Source organism: Silene latifolia, chromosome 2 (assembly GCF_048544455.1).
Source record: "Silene latifolia isolate original U9 population chromosome 2, ASM4854445v1, whole genome shotgun sequence".
NCBI classification, from domain to species: Eukaryota; Viridiplantae; Streptophyta; class Magnoliopsida; order Caryophyllales; family Caryophyllaceae; genus Silene; species Silene latifolia.
The window spans coordinates 6,225,985-6,246,170 of record NC_133527.1 but is presented as its reverse complement, the minus strand read 5'-3'; the positions used below and the strand labels follow the sequence as shown (position 1 = coordinate 6,246,170).

Here is a 20,186-nt window from a genome sequence, read left to right as displayed (position 1 = left end):
CCCCCTCCCCCCCCCTCCCCCTTTCACCCTTGACCTCCTCTGGTTATGGGACTTGCCTACCCAACCCAGGATCAAATTGTTTCTCTGGTTGGTGTGGTGGGATAAACTACCACACAACTCCACCCTTCATTCTCGGTCCATCCTTCCCTCCCCCCGCTGCAACCTTTGTGAGAACCCCTCCATCCCCGAGTCCTCCCTTCATATTCTCCGAGATTGTAGTCGAGCGAGCGCGGTATGGTCTTACTTTAAAGTAAAAAATTCCTTCTTCTCTCTTGACCTTCAACCGTGGCTGCACTCTAATTGCACCACGCCTGACTCCTCTAGTCCTCTTCGATCACCCTCTTCTCCTTTATTACTTGGCGTCTTTGGACTGACCCCTGCACCTCTGTTTTCTCGCCTAGTTCAAACCCCCCTTGCTCTCGCCTTGGTGAGAATATTTCCTCCCAAGCTTCTTCCTGGGCTGCTGCTAACGGCCACACCCACCCTTCCTCCTCTTTAGTTTGTCCTACTTACGCCTTATGCTTGCGTAGCTGCCCCCCCCCCCCCGCGCCGTGCGATTGGTTTAAAATCAACGTTGATGCGGCATTCTCTCCTTATTCCTCCGTTACTAGTATCGGGTGTGTCACTAGGAATAGTATTGGGTCTTGGGTTAGAGGATGGGCCATTAAACTGGCTGCCCCTTCCCCCTTTATTTGTGAGGTGCTTGCGATTAGAGAAGGGTTGCGTTTTGCGTCTCAGTCAACAAGTAAATTTGTGATTGCCTCGGATTGTCTTAATGCGGTCAATGTCATTACGAGTCTTCATTTACCTTGTGGCCCCTTTGCTAACATTTTGATTGAGTGTAGGGAACAATTAAAAGACTCATCCCATTTGAAGCTTGTATTTGAGAAAAGAAGCGCCAACAAAGTAGCGGATGCTATAGCTAAGTTTGCTCTTAAAGACACTAACTCTCGCAATGGAGCCTATGTTTGAGCTCATGCCCCTTCTTTTGTAATTGATTATTGTAATTCGGATTTTATTTCGGCTTGTACGACACTAAGTCCCGACCCTCCCCCGTGATGTATTTGAACCCCTTTTGTAGTTAATATACTATGTTCATTCCGTCCAAAAAAAAATTAATATGTGTAGTATTAGATTTATTTATTTTATTAATAATCAATAAGTCTCGCTTGTGAGATCCTTCCCCACTTACTCTCCCAGTTACAGCTTGTGAGAAATCTTTTTAAAGTAACAAAAAATGGCCGTTTTTAATGAAAATTTATGATTAATAATTGACGCAAACAAACCCAAAAAAAAAAGTGAAAAAGGTGAAAAGAGAAGAAAGAAAACACATAATACGTGGTGACCACTTTCCATAAATATGTACAACAATATAACGTGAACCTTACCATAAAAAAAGGACATTAATAAACACAATTCAAGTACACTTATTAGTTTATATGGTTGGTCTGTCGTGTGATGGACGGGATTTGCTATATCACGCCCCCTGTTTTACTTGTTACGTCCCCTATTTTTTCATTTATTCCTATTTTACCCTCAAACTATGTATTTAGTTAACTAAAATATTTCTAGTTTTTTATTTTATGATTTTTGGAAAAGGTTTTTTACAAAATTAAATAAAATTAAATCGTACTCATCCATTCAAGACGATATTAAATCGTTACAAAAAATCGTCTTGAATGAATGAATGAAAAAATTATATCGTTTCAAGAATAATGATTACAAGCTTTAAAAAATAAAAATAAAATTTAGCGGCACACATAACACGATTTAAAAAAATACGAAAATTGACCTCGTCATGTAGCTTACAAGACACAGCCAAGGACCCGTCATGTGGATTACAAGACATGGTCAAGGACATGTCGTGTGAATTACAAGACACGGCCATGGCATTGTCATGTGGCTTACAAGACATGGCCATGGACCTGTCATGTAAACCACATGACACACCCATGGTTCTGTCGTGTAAACCACACGACATGGCCATGGCACCGTCTTGTAATTCACATGACACCACCATGGCCGCGTCTTGTAATTCACAAGACAAGACCACATTTTTTTTTTTTTTTTTAATAGTTAAAGTAATTGCAATAGTTGGTGGAAAATATGTCTTTTTAAGACCGGGTACATATTAAATTAATTACTCTAAAAATCGCCCCAAACTCAGTTACGACAAAGCGGTACTTAAATCAAAAATGAAAAGTTCAACAAAAATCATTTACTATTATACAGTTATTAGTTATTGTAAAAGATATTACCAAAATCCAATAATTATAAAACAATAATTTAAAAAACGTCTCCGATTATAATTTTGTAAAACCCGTCTCCGAAAACCATAAACTATAAAACGAGAAATATTTTTTCCTTTAATTAATTAAATAGTCCAAGGGTAAAATAGGAATAAATGAAAAAGTAGGGGGCGTAACAAGTAAAACAGGGGGCGTGATATAGCAATTTTGTTAAATTGTGACGAAAAAAATATCATCGTTATAATAAAAAAAAATATACATTTACAGCTCTTGTTTATCAGATAATGGTTACGGAGTATATTTTCTCAAAAAATGGTGATATTTCTTCATTACAAACTTATAACACGCCACATATTACAATTTATGTTAGGCATAGTGGTGGATCTGTGGGGCTAGCAGGAGCGCTCGCCCCAGAAATTTCGAAGTTTTTAGCTGAAAATTTCCAACTTTTTTCGAGTTTCCTTGGACCATTACTCGTTTGTCGTTTCCGTCCCGCTAAAATTTTTCGCTCCTACTAGGTTCAGTTCCTAGCTCCGCAACTAGTTAGGTACAAAACTACAATGTACGATGGTGCATGCGTTACTATTAATCTATTTATCACATAAATCTCATAAGATATACGTAAAATAAATTCTATAAATTTATAGTTCACCAACCAAACCTGAAAAAAGGCAATTGGTTGAGTGAGTCAAGGAAATAGACAATTTTGTTTGGTTTGGAATTTGGATCCTTTGAATGGTAGATTTTTGCGGAGTTGGTTTGACTTCACCAATTTTTTTTGATGATTTTTATAAGAAATCTCTTAAAATGGTAGATCTTGATTTGTGCTAATTAAATAAGTATTTAATGAACTTTTTCCATCTCCGTTATCAATCAATCAATCAATACTATATATTAAATCAAGAAACCAAGGGACTTCAATGTAATTAAAGAAAGTTATATAAATTAATTATACTATATAGTTTTAAATCACTAGCACCATGTGATGGACCCAATTAAGGGATCTCAATGCAAATATTATATAGTTTGGGTTAAAATTAAATTATATAGAAGCTTGGTAATTTTCCTAAACATTTGTAAGAGACTAAAACATGGTTAATTTCCTTAAAATAAAATAATTAATTAATATGGTCAATATCCTTAAAATAAAATAATTAATTAAGATGGTCAATTTCAAAGAGACTAGAAGATGGTCAATTTCCTTAAAATAAAATAATTAATTAGTATAAACATGCACACTTATTGTATTAATTATAATCATCATAAAATTATATATTAAATATAAAATCTATGCAATTTTATTAAACTTTATAGTTTATTAGATGTATAGAGATGTTAATTATTTAACATATAAAAATATAATATAAGTAGGTTATAAATAATTCAAGTTAGATTCCATAATATATAATATTGCATAATTCTTTCGATTTAATGCATATATGTAATATAAATATATAATCCTCTTAAAATTGCATGCCTAAGTAGTAAAAGTAATTTCGTCAGTAAAGAAAAAATTGTAGTAACATTGGATATAGTTATATGATAGTAATAACTCATCTGAATAATAAAAGTAACAATATTATCAGCGAGATTAGTGAAAGTGGTAGAAACAACAACGGGAGTAGTGAAATAATCAATATTAATGCGGCAATAGTGAAAGTAACAATAATTACGGCGAGAGTAGTGAAATTATCAATATTAATGGTGCAGTAGTGACAGTAACAATAATTACGGCGGGAGTAGTGAAAGTAACAATGATTACGGGTAAGTAATGAAATGTTATTACTGTTGTTTCATTAATAAGAGTAAAATATTAATAGCGGGAGTAGTGAATTTGTCTCAAAATTTATTTCATCGTAATTTTAGGATATGTCATTAAAAAATATATTAATGATAAATTTAAAGGTTATGCAACTATAAGTAATTTTATTTAATGAAAAAAAAATTAATGGTAATTAGAGGTAGCCCGGGCGAAGCCGGGCACCAATACTAGTACTATATATTAATTGCAGAAACCAAGGGACTTCAATGTAATCAAAGAAAGTTATGCAAATTAATTATACTATATAGTTTTAAATCAATAGCACCGTGTGATGGACCCGATTAAGGGATCTCAATGCAAATATTATATAGTTTGGGTTAAAATTAAATTATATAGAAGCTTGGTAATTTTCTTAAACATGGTCAATTTCCTTAAAATAAAATAATTAATTAAAATGGTTAATTTCCTTAAAATAAAAAAAATAATTAGTATAAACATGCACACTTATTCTGGTATTAATTATTATCATCATAAAATTATATATTAAATTTAAAATCTATGAAATTTTATTAAACTTTATAGTTTATTAGATGTATAGAGATGTTAATTATTTAACATACAAAAATATAATAAGTAGATTATAAATAATTCAAGTTAGATTCCATAATATATAATTCTTTCGATTTTGATTTCATGCATATATGTAATATATTTATATAAATATATAATCCTCTTAAAATTGCATGTCTAAGTAGTAAAAGTAATTTCGTCGGTAAAGAAAAGAATTGTAGTAACATTGGATATAGTTATATGATAGTAATCACTCATTTGAATAGTAAAAGTAACAATATTATCAACGAGATTAGTGAGAGCGGTAGAAACAACAACAGGAGTAGTGAAATAATCAATATTAATGCATCAATAGTGAAAGTAACAGTAACAACAATAACAGCCAACCGTTGATCACTACATCTCTCTAAATCCTCTCTCTAACTTTTCTCCCAAAAAAAATCCCCAAAAAATCAAACTTTGCTCCACTTCAGCCGCCACCCACCCATCTTCTCTCCCTCTCCTTCAATCCTTTCGCCGGAGATGTGGCTTTCTTAGCCCATCTCCGGTGAACCCTCACTTCCTTATCAATTAACACACCTTTTAACTAATTTATGTCCATCTTTCTCGGGATCTGGCTGTTTTCGGTTCGTTTCTTTGATCGGTGAGCTTTCCGGCCTCCTTTCTTCTTCCTGCCGTCTGGGTGATGTTTGATTCGGCCTTTTTTGTTTCGTTTTCGGAACTCCTTGTCGTCATCGGATCGGTGGTTTGTCTTTGGAGGTGTTCTTTCTGGTCGGTCTCCTTCTTTGTCGGTTTGATCGGTGGTTGTCGCTGCAACCTTGGGTTCCTGTCCCTTTGATTTCTCGTCCTGTCACTTATGACCTTGCATGCAACCCAGGGGTGATCCCCTTTTTCCCCCCACCCCTGGTATGTCTTAAGTTTCTGGTATGTCAGTTTCCGACATTGTTGGAGTTGGTGGTGTCCTTCAACTTCTGCATGTAACCCAGGAGTTTTTAATGTTGAAGTCGTGTTCCTTTTTTGATCTATTATGTTGCTCATCGGGTCGGTTAGGGACCGATAGGTGATCCCCCCATTTCCCCCATCTATCGGTCTTTAGTCCTTGTCTGTGTCTATGAGCTTTGATCTTCGGGTCAGTTTGAGACCGATTGGTGATCCCCCCATTCCCCCCATCTTTCGGTCCTTTGTCATGTGTCTTGTGTCAGTGTAGGTTGGCTTTTGCATGCAAGGCGGTGGTCCTGGGAGTTCTCATTGGGTGAAATGGATCCCCTTTGTTGATTTTTTTGGTGTTTGTTGGTCTCGTGTTGTTGGGTCTGTCTAGTTGGGCACCTTCTGCCACCGTAGGTTTGTCCGGGTTTGTCTTGTTGGGTCCGTCTCTTTTGTTGTGGGTAGAACGGGAGGTTAGGTTGGTTTGCTTCATGTCTTTTGTTTGGAGTCTTGATCCGGTTGTCTTGGACACTAGTTGGTTGTAGTGTGTTTTTTGGTGTGGTTGTGTCGGTTGGATTGTGTGGGTACGGGTTGGTCTTTGGTGTTGGGTGGATTGGATGGGGTGGTTCTTTAACAATTAGAATGTTGTTTTTATGCTCTTTTTTCGTCATGTTTCTACAAATAACCTCCTTTTATGGGAGACTCTCTACTAGGATTAGTAATTCTGTTGTATGGAATAATGGCCTATCAAAGGCGTCGTTGGTAGTAATTGATGGACGGTTGGTCACGGAGAGCTTTCTTGCCTTCTTCGTCACCTTACTCCCTTTCTTGAGTTGTTGGTCTTTGGACTGTTGGGACCGATCACCACGGTGTAGGGGATTTTTCTCCACTGAAGACAAGCTAGTTCAGCTCGTTCTTCCTCCTTTCTTTCTACGCTCTTGTGGCGTAAGTGCACCTGGCTCGTCTCGTTGGCTTATGAAAGGTGTTAGTATTGCTGATCTTTTGGATGAAGCGGTTCATGGCCTTTCTACCTCATCTTACCAGCTTGTCACTAGTCGTCTCTTTTGTCATGAGACGACTTTAGTTTTAGTTTTATTAGATTTATGGTTTGCTTTTATCTTACGAACTGTTCGATGTAATTTTATTAGGATTGCTTATGCTATAGCTACGTCTATAGCCTAAGATAGCAATCTTTTTCACTCTGACAAAAAAAAAAAAAAAAAAAAAAAAATAGTGAAAGTAACAATAATTACGGCGGGAGTAGTGAAATTATCCATATTAATACGGTAGTAGTGACAGTAACAATAATTACGTCGGGAGTAGTTAAAATTACTATGATTATGGGCAAGTAGTGAAATGTTATTACTATTGTTTCATTAATAAGAGGAAAATATTTATAGCGGGAGTAGTGAATTTGTCTCAAAATTTATTTCATCGTAATTTTAGGATACATTATAAAAAATATATTAATGATAAATTTATGCGCTATGCAACTTTAAATAATTTTATTTAATGGAAAAAAAAAATAATGGTAAGTAGAGGTAGCCCGGGCGGAGCCGGGCACCAATACTAGTTTGTTCGAATTCATAAAGAAAGATATTTTAATTAAAAGTAAACAAATGATTGAGACGGAGGGAATAGTAATTTGATAAAGCATATGTATCGAGAAATAACGTAATAGTACTATTTTACGTGGACAGATGTGTTTTCCGTTAATCACATTTACATTTGATTGTTAGGTATAAAGTGAACAATAAGTTTCTTGAGAGATCCTCACATGTTAGATAGTTAGATCTTACAAAGGTGCATTATACCCATGAGCTAGATCAATTCGTACGGAATTCTTCTTACTTAATTAAGACCATGTTTTTTTGGACTTAATTTCAGCTTATTTTAATTCACTTCAGCTTTCTTCAATTCAGTTCAGTTCAGTTTTCTCTTCACAAATTAACTCTTTACTTTAGTTCAGTTCAGTTCGTATCCATTCAGTTCAGTTCAGTTCAGTTCAGTTTAGACGGTGTCAATTCAAAAGAACAAGGCCACCTAACTCTATCACCCTAATGATCCTACTCAACTTCAATACAGACTAAACCGAATGATATCCACAAAAATAAACCAAGTATTACGTTAAAGATTATGATGAGCTTATGGAGAAACCGTCATTTATAAGAATTTGGGTTGGACCTATATATAAAGGATATCATAACATGATAACATCACCCACATCAAAATAATACCACACAACACACCACACCAAGAGAGTGACAGAAAACTAACGTTATTTCTACAAAGATGGATGAAATGATTAAAGAATTAATGAAAGCAATTGGAAGTGTTAACCAAGAAGATTTACTCCATGATTTCAGACCTTTCTTAGTAGTTTACAAAGATGGAAGAGTTCAAAAGTTCTTAGGCCATTTGACAGTCCCACCATCCATTGATAGTCTCACTGGTGTCGAATCGAAAGACGTTGTCGTCTCGACTGAGACGGGCGTCTACGTTCGAATGTACAAGCCACCAGGATTAAAATCTGATGAAAAAGTGCCACTTTTGGTATATATTCACGGAGGTGGCTTTGTTGTCGAAACTGCGGCATCTCCTGTTTATCACAATCATCTCAATGTTTTATCTTCAAAGGCTAAGGTAATTGTGGTATCAGTGGATTACAGGACATCTCCTGATCATCCACTTCCTGCAGCCTACGATGATTCGTGGGCTGCACTGCAGTGGGTCAGATCCGGCTTTACAGGTGCTGAGCCTTGGCTCAGCCAGCACGTTGACCCGGCCAGGGTTTTCCTGGTCGGGGACAGTGCTGGAGGCAACATAGCCCATAACATGGCTAGGAGACTAGCCAGGAGTGTCAATCCTGATAGTAAAATTGCGCTGAAAGGACTCGTGTTGATCCACCCGTTTTTCTGGGGTAAGGACCGAATAGGGTCCGAGCTCCAGAAAATGGATCCAACAACCGGATTAACCTCAGGAGGAATGGCTGACAGACTATGGAAATTTGTAAATCCCGCGAGTACTGGGTCGGATGATCCATTGATTAACCCGGGAATGGATACCGAGTTAGAGAAGCTGGCTGGAGAGAAGGTATTAGTTTTCGTGGCGGAACAAGATGCATTGAGGGACAGAGGTTTTCATTACAAAGAAATGTTGGTGAAAAGTGGGTGGAAAGGAGATGTACAAGTTGTTGAAACACATGGTGAGAATCATGTGTTTCATTTGATCAATCCTGTTTCAGCTAATGCTGCTGTTCTCATGGATCAGTTTGTTGCATTCATCAATTCATCTTAATTGTTAGGATAATTATAATTATTGATGATCCAAATTGTAATAGTTTTTATTATTGCTCAAATCGTATCCGAGATATCGAGAATAATCTATGAGTTTTAATTTTCGAATATCAGTTATTTAATCCTCGAGTTTTTTTTTTTTTCAAATTGGGTTAAAATCCAAACCAATTATGAAAAATTGGTTGTTCCTAAAGATATTTACATAGAATGGGTCTACGTCATCAGTTTTGTGTCTTATGCAGGTCAAGGGGAAAGTCGATATGCTACAAAGTGTTCAATTTTTATTTTTGATGTCATAACTCATGCTATGTTATGCGACTGGCGTAACATGATACCTCTCATCGTATACACATTGAAGCAATTGCTGCTACTTTAGAAAAACTGTCGACTTACTACCGCAACTGCAAAAATCACCACACATGATCCCGTTGTTCATTTTATGATTTCACCTAAGTTGTTTGACCTGTTGAAAACTTGAAATCGTATTTTCCGTTGTCAATATTGTAACATTTTCGGCTTATACATTGTTCATTCTGATCGATTTGTGAATCTCCGACTGTGACTTGTAAAAGCCGAGGACAGAATGGTTGCATTGTCTGATAGCATCATATTGCTCCTCAATAACACAATTTTTTTTTTCCTGATAAGAAGTGGAAATTACGTTGATCCTTTAGAATATGACAATTTTATCTCGTTCTTTCATATAAATAATATAACTAGTGCGGCCCCAACGTGTATTTTTCTTATGCTGCCAAACAACCCATTTTTCTGGCTTGCCACCTGCTAATTGCCAAAGAAACAATTCCACATTTGTCTCAATTAGTCAGTCCATTTATTAAAAAGAAACACGTTGTTTGGCTAACTTTAAGCTTTATTAAAGTTATCTTTATTATCATATAAAACGATGTCATAATTATATTATCATGGTTCAAGAGTACCTATAGCGATTAAAGTTAGATGATTTAGCCTTATGTTATATTAGCATGAGACGGTTTTACAAGACACTATTTGTTGATACAAATGCCAACATAGATTTTATTGTCTAATACAACTTGAGCAATAAGCCAATAATAATGAAAACTTTTGCAACATTCTATTACTCCGTGATTTCGTCTATTTAGTCGTTTGTTTACCTTTGATTAAAATATTCCTCACAAAGAATAAATAACGTAAACAAATAATTGGGACGGAATGGAATATCTCTTTCAAGCCGAGTTGATGAATGCAACAAACTGATCCATAAGTTCAGCAGATTTCGGTTGTACAAATGGAACACATGGTTCTCTCCTTTGGTCTCGATCACTAGTACTTCTTTCCATCCTCTTAACCAACAAGTCTTTGTAATGGACTCCCGTGTCCCTAGTTAAATCATTTTCTGCAACGAAAACCGATACGTTCTCTCCAAACAGTCTGTCGTACCTCGGTTCTGATGTTAGTTCAACCGGGGATGAATTCAACTTCTGGAGCTCATACCCAATTCGGTCCTTACCCCAAAAGTAAGGGTGAATCAACACGAGTCCTTTCAGAACAATTTTAGTATCCGGGGTGTTACTCTTGGCTATTCTCTTATGATGGGATATGTTAGCCCCAACACTGTACCTGGCCAGGAAAACCCTGACCGGGTCAACATGCTCGCTGTCCCTCTAAAAAAAAAATAAGTTGTTAGTTTGCATGATTTTAGGGGGTGTTTGGTTGGAGCTTTTGGAATAGACTAGTTTTAAACCGGAATTGGATACCCAATAATTTGACGAAATGCATAAACTTGGCATAATTATAATTTAAAATAAGAATCAGTATGTCTAAGATACCAATTAAAAAATGGACATATTAAATGAATATAGTTATACAACAATAATTCTCCAGTTTTGAAACCAATTAGGGAGTACAACTAATAATAATCATCCATATTTCAAATAATATATAATTTTAAAAACATAAATAACAAATATAACAATCAAAGTTATTATGAACTTATATGTTTCTTGGAAGTTATCGAAAAAAAATTACTTAAGAAATCAATATTCTAGGTTACAAATACAACAACATAATCGTTTGCTTTGAATATAGAAGGGAATGAAAATAGGCAGATTATATTTTCTAACACTTAAAAATAAGGCGCATATATTAAGAATAGGTCAAGAAATATAACTACCAATCTTCATAAACTCGTCGCCTTTCAAATTCATGTGAATTGGAAGTTCCTAGGAAGTGCAAAAATGAGATCTTGTTTGGTTACCCAATTCATGGGAAACCTGCTATGGAACTCCAATTCCTACATAATGTAGGAAGTCCCTTACCTAGCCCCCCCCTCCTTGTAAGTGTAACTTCCCACATGAATTAAGTTTCCATATCCCAACCAAACAACTTTTTTGCAATTCACATGAATTGCAAAATCATATGAATTTTATTTCATGGGAACTTCATATTCCCATTGTCAACCAAAGAACCCCTTAGTATATGACCCAATAACAGGTGATGGATCCAAAATCTATATAAAACCATACTAAAACTAAACTCTATACTCTCTCCGTTTACACCCCACCCCGAAGTCCCGAACCCGCCTCCGTAAACCTAAATGATCTACCTCCTACTCTCTAAAATTGTACAAACTAAAAACATAACTCAGTGGTCTCATTATATCAGTCTCTCCCTCTCCTTATACACTATAAATTATTCAATTAATCAATTCCACAAAACTAAATTTGAAAACACGCTCTTGTTCTCTATTTTGAAAAAATGGAAGGTGGCTACATTTGGTGATTTTTCTAAGAATGTATTGATTTTTTTCTATGGAATCTATACCGTCTCTTATTTCATTTAATTTTCAAAAAAAAAAAATTCAGATTGATGATTATTTTTGTTGATTTTTCGAACGACTGTATCGTTTAATTTCACCAAATTAAAATATTTTTGATAATTTAATTATTTTGTTTTTCGATTTTTTTAAATTTATATGGCTACTATTTTAAGTTCACTAATTTCCTTTAATTTTCTGTGCAATTTGGTTATATATGAATTTTTTTCCTTTTAAATTTGTGCCGAAATTATTAGGTCTAAACAATTTATTTTTTTGGTGATCTTCATATTATAAGATAAGACTTTAATTAATTAATCGAGGAATTAAATTAAATCAAAGATCATGAAATCATTCATGTAAGCATAGTAGAATGTAACATATTTAATTTAATTAATGAAAGTAGGAGACATATTAATCACTTAATAAAAGAATGAGAAAGTGTAATTAATTACTTACCAAGTAAGTGGGGAAGTGGGGGACCCCACCTAAATTAAAGTTTTTTTAATTTCTAAAATTCCAACGACCAATAAGAAAGCTTGAAATGCTTCCGCTTTTATAGATAGGGGATTGGAATGGATTCAATCCATTCTAGTGTTTGGTTGGAAGGTTTTGGAATGGAGTTAGATACCCAATGGATTCTACCTCCATTCTAACCCCTTGGAATCTCATACCCATGTTTACACTCAAGTTTCTAAATCCATTCCACCCTCTTACTATATTTAATCCATTCCGAGATCAAACCAAACACTCTTGAGCAAGTATGGGGTTCTAACTCCATACCTCTATGATATGACAATCCATTCTCATTATAAATTATTCTCATTTATAACATTTACAAACAAAAATTTGTGTAAAAACAAATTTGCGTGACAAGCTATAAGTTGTTTGAACTTTTTCTTAAAAGGTCACATTTTCGTCTTAGTTGGATCACATTTGACCCATTTTCAACTCGTGACGAAAAGTATCCATCTTTGAAAATTGGTGCCATTTATTTTATTCTTAGAAAATGAAGAAGATTTGACTCAATTTGTGATTTTAGTATATCCACATGGGTAGAAAAGTGATGCAGGTTATTGAGTCAATAAAATACCATCCGATGATTCTTTCATTTTCCAATATTAAATGTTCATTGAACTTAAGGGCAAACGTGTGGTTCATGAGTCTCGATAAGATTAACATTTGAATAGTGTGCTTATTATGCATTTATGCCTGTATTATCATAAAGACTTTTGAGCGACGATCTCTCAATAATTTTATTGAGTGACTACATTTTCTGTACCTCTTATAGGTAGCATTTATTGATCATACGGAGTATATTAACATCACACTTTTATTTCATACGTATAAGTCATCACAAATTTTCATTATAGACGTGGGATATACGTCTATTGTTATATATGAGTCAAATATCCACTCACTTTAGATATAAGACGAGCAACAAGTTGCATGGTGGGACCCAAAAATATCACTACTTTAAGCATATTTAACTTGTCTTCATAAATCATTATCCTTTTGTATACCGTTATGTATAAATCGTACATATTCTAGTACATTCTGTACCTTTTTAGTTCAAATTATAATACGTTTCTTAATAAACTTATTGAAAGACCGTCTCTCGACAAACTAATACGAGTATTATAATTTATAAATACATTGGAATTATCATAAAACTCTTAACAACCACCACACCTTGAAACACTACAAACCCATAAGCGTGAAAATAACCTTTGTGATCTACAAAAATGGAAGAAGCATTGAAACAAATAATGATAGCAACTGCAAACATAAACAAAGAAGATTTACTGCATGATTTCAGGCCAGTTCTTGTAATCTACAAAGATGGAAGAGTTGAAAGATTCCTAGGCACTCAGTCCATCCCACCATCCATTGATAGTCTCACCGGTGTCGAATCCAAAGACGTTGTCGTCTCGACCGAGACGGGCGTATCAGTCAGATTGTACAAGCCACAGGGATTAAAATCTAATGAAAAAGTGCCTCTTTTAGTTTATTTTCATGGTGGTGCATTTCTTGTCGAAACTGCATCATCTCCGCTTTATCACAGTTATCTCAATGTTTTATCTTCAAAGGGTAATATTATTGTAGTATCAGTGGATTACAATAGAGCACCCGAACACCCTCTTCCTGCAGCCTACGATGATTCGTGGGCTGCTCTGCAGTGGGTCAAATCCGGCTTTTCAGGGGCTGAGCCTTGGCTCAGCACCCACGTTGACCCGGCCAGGGTTTTCCTGGCCGGGGATAGTGCTGGGGCTAATTTATCCCATCACATGGCTATGAGAATAGCCAAGAGTAATAACCCAGATGGTAAAATTGCGCTGAAAGGACTCGTGTTGGCTCACCCCTACTTCTGGGGCACAGACCGAATTGGGTCTGAGTCCCAGAAGTTGAATTTAACCGGGGATGGGCCGATATCAGAAACGATGATTGATAAAATGTGGAAGTTAGCCCATCCGGGAACTACCGGGTGTGACGATCCATGGATTAACCCGAGTATGGATCCGGAGTTAGGGGAGCTGGCTGGAGAGAAGGTATTGGTTTTCGTAGCGGAACAGGATACATTAAGGGACAGGGGAGTTTACTACAAAGACTTGTTGGTTAAGAGTGGATGGAAAGGAGAAGTACAAGTGATCGAAACAGAAGGAGAGAACCATGTGTTTCATTTGTACGACCCTGTCTCTCCAAAAGCTGCTGAACTTATGGATCAGTTTGTTGAATTCATCAACAAAACTTGATGGATATAAATAGATAATTGATGATTTCAGGGAGCAGAAGGTTTCATTATTGCTCAAGTTGTACTAGACAATATAATCTTAAATAAATATTACTATAAAAATAAGTGAGAAAATCTGCCTTCTCAAATTTATTCCAGTATTCATCTTAGCAGAATGGTTGCATTGTCTGAGAGCATCATATTGTTCCTCAATAACAGCAATCCCAATTTTTTTTTATTCCGAACAAAGATTGGAAACTAGTTGATCCTTTAGAATATGACCATTTTATCTCGTTCTTTCATATAAATAATAAAACCAGTGCGTCTGCAAGGTGTTATTTTCTTATGCTGCCAAACAGCCAATTTCCCTGGCTTGCCACCTGCTAATTACCAAAGAAACAATTCCACATTTGTCCAATAAAAGTCAGTCCATTTATTAAGAAGAAAACAGAAATTCTCATATGAAACGATCTCATAATTATATAATCCGATTACTAAGCACCGACTAAGATGAATACTGAAAAGAAAAATGTGAGCATAGATTTTATTGTCTGATACAGCTTAAGCAATAATAATGAAAACTTATGCAGCATGGAATCATCTATTCCTCGGTCTATCCAGTCATTTGTTTACCTTTGATTAAAATATTCCTCGCAAAGAATAAAAAACGTAAGCAAATGATTGGAACGGAATGGAATATCTCCTTCAAGATGAGTTGATGAATGCAACAAACTGATCCACAAGTTCAGCAGCTTTGGGTAAGACAGGGTTGTACAAATGGAACACATGGTCTTCCCCTTCCGTCTCGATCACTTGTACTTCTCCTTTCCATCCACTCTTAACCAACAAGTCTTTGTAATGAACTCCTCTGTCCCTCAATAAATCATTTTCCGCGACAAAAACCAATACCTTCTCTCCAGCAAGCACGCTTAACTCAGGATCCATCTCGGGATTAAACAACGGGTCGTCAGACCCGGTCGTCCCAGGATAGGCTAACTTCCACAGTCTGTCGAACCTCGATTCTGATGAATTCAACTTCTGGAGCTCGGACCCAATTCGGTCCTTACCCCAGAAGTAAGGGTGAACCAACACGAGTCCTTTCAGCGCAATTTTACCATCTGGGTTATTACACTTGGCTATTCTCTTAGCCATATGGTGGGCTATATTAGCCCCAGCACTATCCCCGGCCAGGAAAACCCTGGCCGGGTCAACGTGGGTGCTGAGCCACGGCTCAGCACCCGCTAAGCCCAACCTAACCCATTCAACTGCAGCCCACGAATCGTCGTAGGCTGCAGGAAGTGGATGTTCAGGAGCTTTCCTGTATTCTACTGATACTGCAATAACATTAGCCTTAGATGATAATACATTCAGATAATTATGATAAAGTGGAGATGCTACAGTTTCGACAACGAAACCGCCTCCATGAAAATACACTAAAAGTGGGAGTTTTTCATCAGATGTTACACTCAGTGGCTTGAATAATCGTACAAAAACACCCGTCTCGGCCGAGATTACAACATCTTTCGATTCGACTCCGGTCACACCTTCTATAGATGGTGGGACGAATTGGGTGCCTACGAACCTTTCAACGCTTCCATCTTTGTAAATTACGAATAATGGCCTGAAATCATGAAGTAAATCTTCTTGCTTAATGTTTGCAGTTTCTCTAATTACTTTCATTATTTCATCCATATTTTGTAGATTACTTTTTTTTTCCCTCTCACACACTCTTTTGTTTTGTGATGTTTATGGATAGGGATGGTGGTTCATTGGTTGGTTGTTAATGATTATGCTCATGTATTTATTCAGAGTAGGGCCCCTCGAAACGATCTCGACATAAAACGAGAAAATGTCATCAATTTTTAATAGATAGTGATTGTTGAATAATACTCTATCCTATGCACAATGATGTTCCACATTGATTTTTGAGGAGTTTTCAAGAGGAATGAGATTTGTGGTGGAAAATGGAGGAAATGGAAAGTAGGAGAGAAAATGTGGGGTCATAAGTCTTAAGAATCATAAATTATGGACTAATAAGAAAAGTGGAAAATTTTAGTGAATTTGTCATTTTAGGAAATGTGGAAAATTTTAGTGAATTTGTCATTTTAGGAAATGTGGAATATGTTAGAAAATAGGAAGGAGTAAAATATTATAACTAAATTGTAACTTTTTAACTTGAAATTGTTGGTAACATTTAATCAGCGAGAATAATGACACTTTCTATAATTTGTCCTTCTCGGATTGGGTATCACAAAATGCCCGTAACAAAATAATCGTGGGTCTGACAGATTGGTCGATGAAATTTGCTATCGTTTGTTCGTGGATATGGAGATGGAGAAACAACGGTGCTTTCGAAGGGGCCAACGATAATCCCACATTTCCTATTCAGTTTTTACAACAGAAATTAGATACTTCTAAAAGTGTGTTCGATAAATTCTCAATATTTATCAGGCCGAGAAGAGGTTTTTATCCGCTGACACCTTCCCTCACATGGCTTGCACCTTTTGAATACGAACGACGTATCAAAAGGTAACCCGAGTCCTGCGGGGTGTGAAAGTATTTTTATGAGTAAATTATCAATTTTACCCACGTCAAATGCACTTTTTTTTACATTTACTCCAACGTCAAATTTTTTTTATAAATTACACCAAAGTTAATAGTTTAGTTTATAAATTGCACCCAATATCGGACTCCGACCACATTTCCGTCAAATTTCAATTTTTTTTGTTTAAAACATTAAATTTATGACGATTTTGCCCTTATTCTTTTATTAAATAGGTTACCTTTCTTATAATTTTTTTTTCATACTCCAAACTAAGTAAATCCACCTTCTTCTCCTTTACTCTAATTTACCTCTCAAAAACACCATTAACGACCTTTATCAAAGCTGGTGATTTCGATTAAATCCAGCATCCATCTTTTTTCATGCGCCATTGATTACTAAATCACAGTAAACATCTACAAGTCCCACCAAACACACATATATACAGCCAAATTAAAGTATAGCACTACCCATTGATTTCAATTATTATTCTCACGTTCTACAAAAAAAAAACTACAAAATAAAGTATAGCACTACCCATTTTTGCCATTGATTACAAATCTACAAAGTGGAAGATAGTTTTGATTTTTACGGTTTTTTGGTGTGCAGATTCAATAAATACGGGAATTAATGGAAAGAGGGGTACTTTTATTAAGGGGAAATAATTAGAAGTAAAATGGAGGAGATATTAATTAAGGTTGGATCAATGCTTATTGGTTTTAATTTGTGTATGGAGTATAAGTGTTTGGATTTTTTATTTATTTGGTAAGGAAAAAAATGATTGAAATCGGGGAAGGCTTCATGGTTATTGTTGTAATGGAGGAGGAGGAAGATGAAGTTGTAATGGAGTAGAAAGATGAAGCTCAAAGGTGGGACCCGCCTGACTTTGAGGGGAAATTAGGCTGAGAGGAGGAAATAGGGGAAGTAACTCAAAAGTCACACAAAATCAGACTAATAGACTCGGGGGCAAAATTGTCATTTCATAATTTTTTCGCCGGAAAATGGGGTTAAGTACAATTTATAAACTGAGCTATTAACTTGGGTGTAATTTATAAAAAAAATTTGACGTGGGAGTAAATGTAAAAAAGTGCATTTAACGTGGGTGTAATTGATAATTTACTCTATTTTTTATAGACGAATCAAGTAATTATGTCGAAGTTTGTTTTTTTTTTTTTTTTTTTTTTTTTTGGGTGGCTGTTGTTTGTGAAATGTACGCCTTGCTGGTCGGTATAGAACGAGCTCAAGTCAAGTCCATAAACATCTAGTGCACATGGATAATGAGGCGTGTGTGAGTTTAGTTCTCGATAATCAGCATGTTAGCAATGGACTCTGTCATATTGTTCAACGCTGTAAAGTCTTGATTCAGGAACAAGGATTGGTACTCAATAGACACTAAAATTCCGAAAATCGTGTATACATTTCAATTTGAGCTATTCAGAAGGTCGTACCTGGTCACGTTGCTTTTTCTCCCTGTTTTCCTACCACGTGCCCGTGGTCGCTTCAGGAGCTACCCTATTAGATTTAAGCTCTAAATAACAAGCATTAATCCATTTTTCACGATTATCCGATCTTCGCCGAGACTTCTTTATCACATACCAGGATCCTTAAATGTCCTCTGTTGCTACTCAAACTTTATTTGGCCGTTTTATCCGACCCACGGAACTATCCGTGTGATTTAAGGACATTTTTGTTCCGAGATCCTCGAATACCAAAAACAGTTTCAATTTGAGCCGTTCACAAGGTCGTAATGGGCCACGTTGCCTTTTCTCCCTATTTTTATACCACGTGTCTGAGGTAGCTACCTCGCTCATTCGATTTCAGCCCCAACTAACATGTATTAATCTATTTTCACGATTATCCAATTTTCGCCGAGGCTAGTTTACCGCATATCGACACCCTAAAAAATCCTCTATTGCTCCTCAAAGTTTGTATGGCCACTATATATGACCCGACGAACGATACGTGTGATTTACAAACAGTTTTGTTCCGAGAACCTCAAATCCAGAAAACCGTGTATTATGCACTTCAATTTGAACGTTTGAGAGATTATACCAGGTCACGTTGCTTTTTCTACCTGGTTTTATACCACGTGCATGAGCTCGTTTCAGGAGTTACGTAATACCTTTTTCGAGTTCATCCCCAAATAACAAGTATTAATCAATTTTTCACGATTAAGCGATTTCGACCGAGTCTGGTTTATCGCGTAACGACATCCTCAAATGTTCTCATTTGCTCCTCAAAATTTGTGAGGCCGCAATATCAGACCCAATGAACTGTTCGTATGATTTACGGACATTTTTTGTTAAAGACCCTAAAATCCCGAAAACCGTTTATACATTTCAATTTGAGCTATTCGGAAGGTCGTACATGTTCATGTTGCTTTTTCTCCCTGTTTTCCTACCACGTGCCCGTGGTCGCATCGGGAGCTACCATATTAGATTTCAGTCCAAAATAACAAGTACTAATCCATTTTTCACGATTATCCAATAGTCACCGAGACTTGTTTATCGCATACATGAATCCTCAAATGTCCTCTGTTCTTACTCAAAATTTGTGCGGCCGTTTTATCTGACTATAGGAACTATTCGTATCATTTACACACATTTTTGTTCTGAGACTGTGGAATCCCTGAAAACAGTGTATTATATACACTTCAATTTGAGCCGTTCACAAGGTCTTACCGGGCCACATTGCTTTTTCTACCTGTTTTTATACCACGTGCCTGAGTTCGCTCCGCAGGCTATCTCATTCGATTTCATCCCCAGCTAACAAGTATTATTCCATTTTTCACGATTATCCGAATTTAGTTAATGCTGGTTTATCGCATATCGACACCGTCAAATATCCTCTATTGCACCTCAAAATTGGTGTTACCGCTTTATATGACCCGAGAACGGCACGTGTGATTTATATGAACCTGGAATCCCAAAAAACCGTGTATTATACACTTGAAATTGAGCCGTTCAGGAGGTCCTACCGAACCCTGTTTCTTTTTTTCATGGTTTTTCTATCAGGAGTCCGAGGTCATTTCGGGATTTAACTTATTCGATTTCAACCTCAAATAACGAGTATTAATCCATTTTTCACGATTATCCAAGGTTAGATGATTGCTGTTTTATTGCATACTGGCACCCCCAAATGTCCTTCGTTTTTTGTCAAATTTTGTGTTACCGCTTTATCTGACCCGAGGAACTTTCTGTGTGATTTTCGGAGAATTTTGTTTCAAAACGCTGAAATTTCGAAAAAACGTTTATTATACACTTCAAATTAAGCTGTTCGGGAGGTAGTACCGAACCCTATTTATTTTTCTCCTGGTTT

At 36.1% G+C, this 20,186-nt stretch overlaps 3 protein-coding genes across 3 annotated transcripts; 2 read left to right on the top strand and 1 right to left on the bottom strand.

Annotated features, from left to right (window-relative positions):
- The first annotated feature begins 7,675 nt into the window (after positions 1-7,675).
- Positions 7,676-8,909, top strand: LOC141642131 (putative carboxylesterase 12). The gene has a single exon (XM_074450825.1). It carries the CDS (start codon positions 7,798-7,800, stop codon positions 8,800-8,802), a length of 1,005 nt encoding a protein of 334 aa, XP_074306926.1. The 5' UTR covers positions 7,676-7,797; the 3' UTR covers positions 8,803-8,909.
- Positions 8,910-13,293: 4,384 nt separating this feature from the next.
- LOC141642120 (putative carboxylesterase 2) lies at positions 13,294-14,479 on the top strand. Its single transcript, XM_074450805.1, has one exon. It carries the CDS (start codon positions 13,341-13,343, stop codon positions 14,346-14,348), a length of 1,008 nt encoding a protein of 335 aa, XP_074306906.1. The 5' UTR covers positions 13,294-13,340; the 3' UTR covers positions 14,349-14,479.
- Positions 14,480-14,735: 256 nt separating this feature from the next.
- LOC141642121 (putative carboxylesterase 2) lies at positions 14,736-16,096 on the bottom strand. The gene has a single exon (XM_074450806.1). It carries the CDS (start codon positions 16,016-16,018, stop codon positions 15,032-15,034), a length of 987 nt encoding a protein of 328 aa, XP_074306907.1. The 5' UTR covers positions 16,019-16,096; the 3' UTR covers positions 14,736-15,031.
- Positions 16,097-20,186: the final 4,090 nt, after the last annotated feature.

Excerpts from the sequence above, each read along its gene's own strand:
- LOC141642131 (XM_074450825.1), top strand. The coding sequence starts at position 7,798 with ATGGATGAAATGATTAAAGAATTAATGAAAGCAATTGGAAGTGTTAAC.
- LOC141642120 (XM_074450805.1), top strand. The coding sequence starts at position 13,341 with ATGGAAGAAGCATTGAAACAAATAATGATAGCAACTGCAAACATAAAC.
- LOC141642121 (XM_074450806.1), bottom strand. The coding sequence starts at position 16,018 with ATGGATGAAATAATGAAAGTAATTAGAGAAACTGCAAACATTAAGCAA.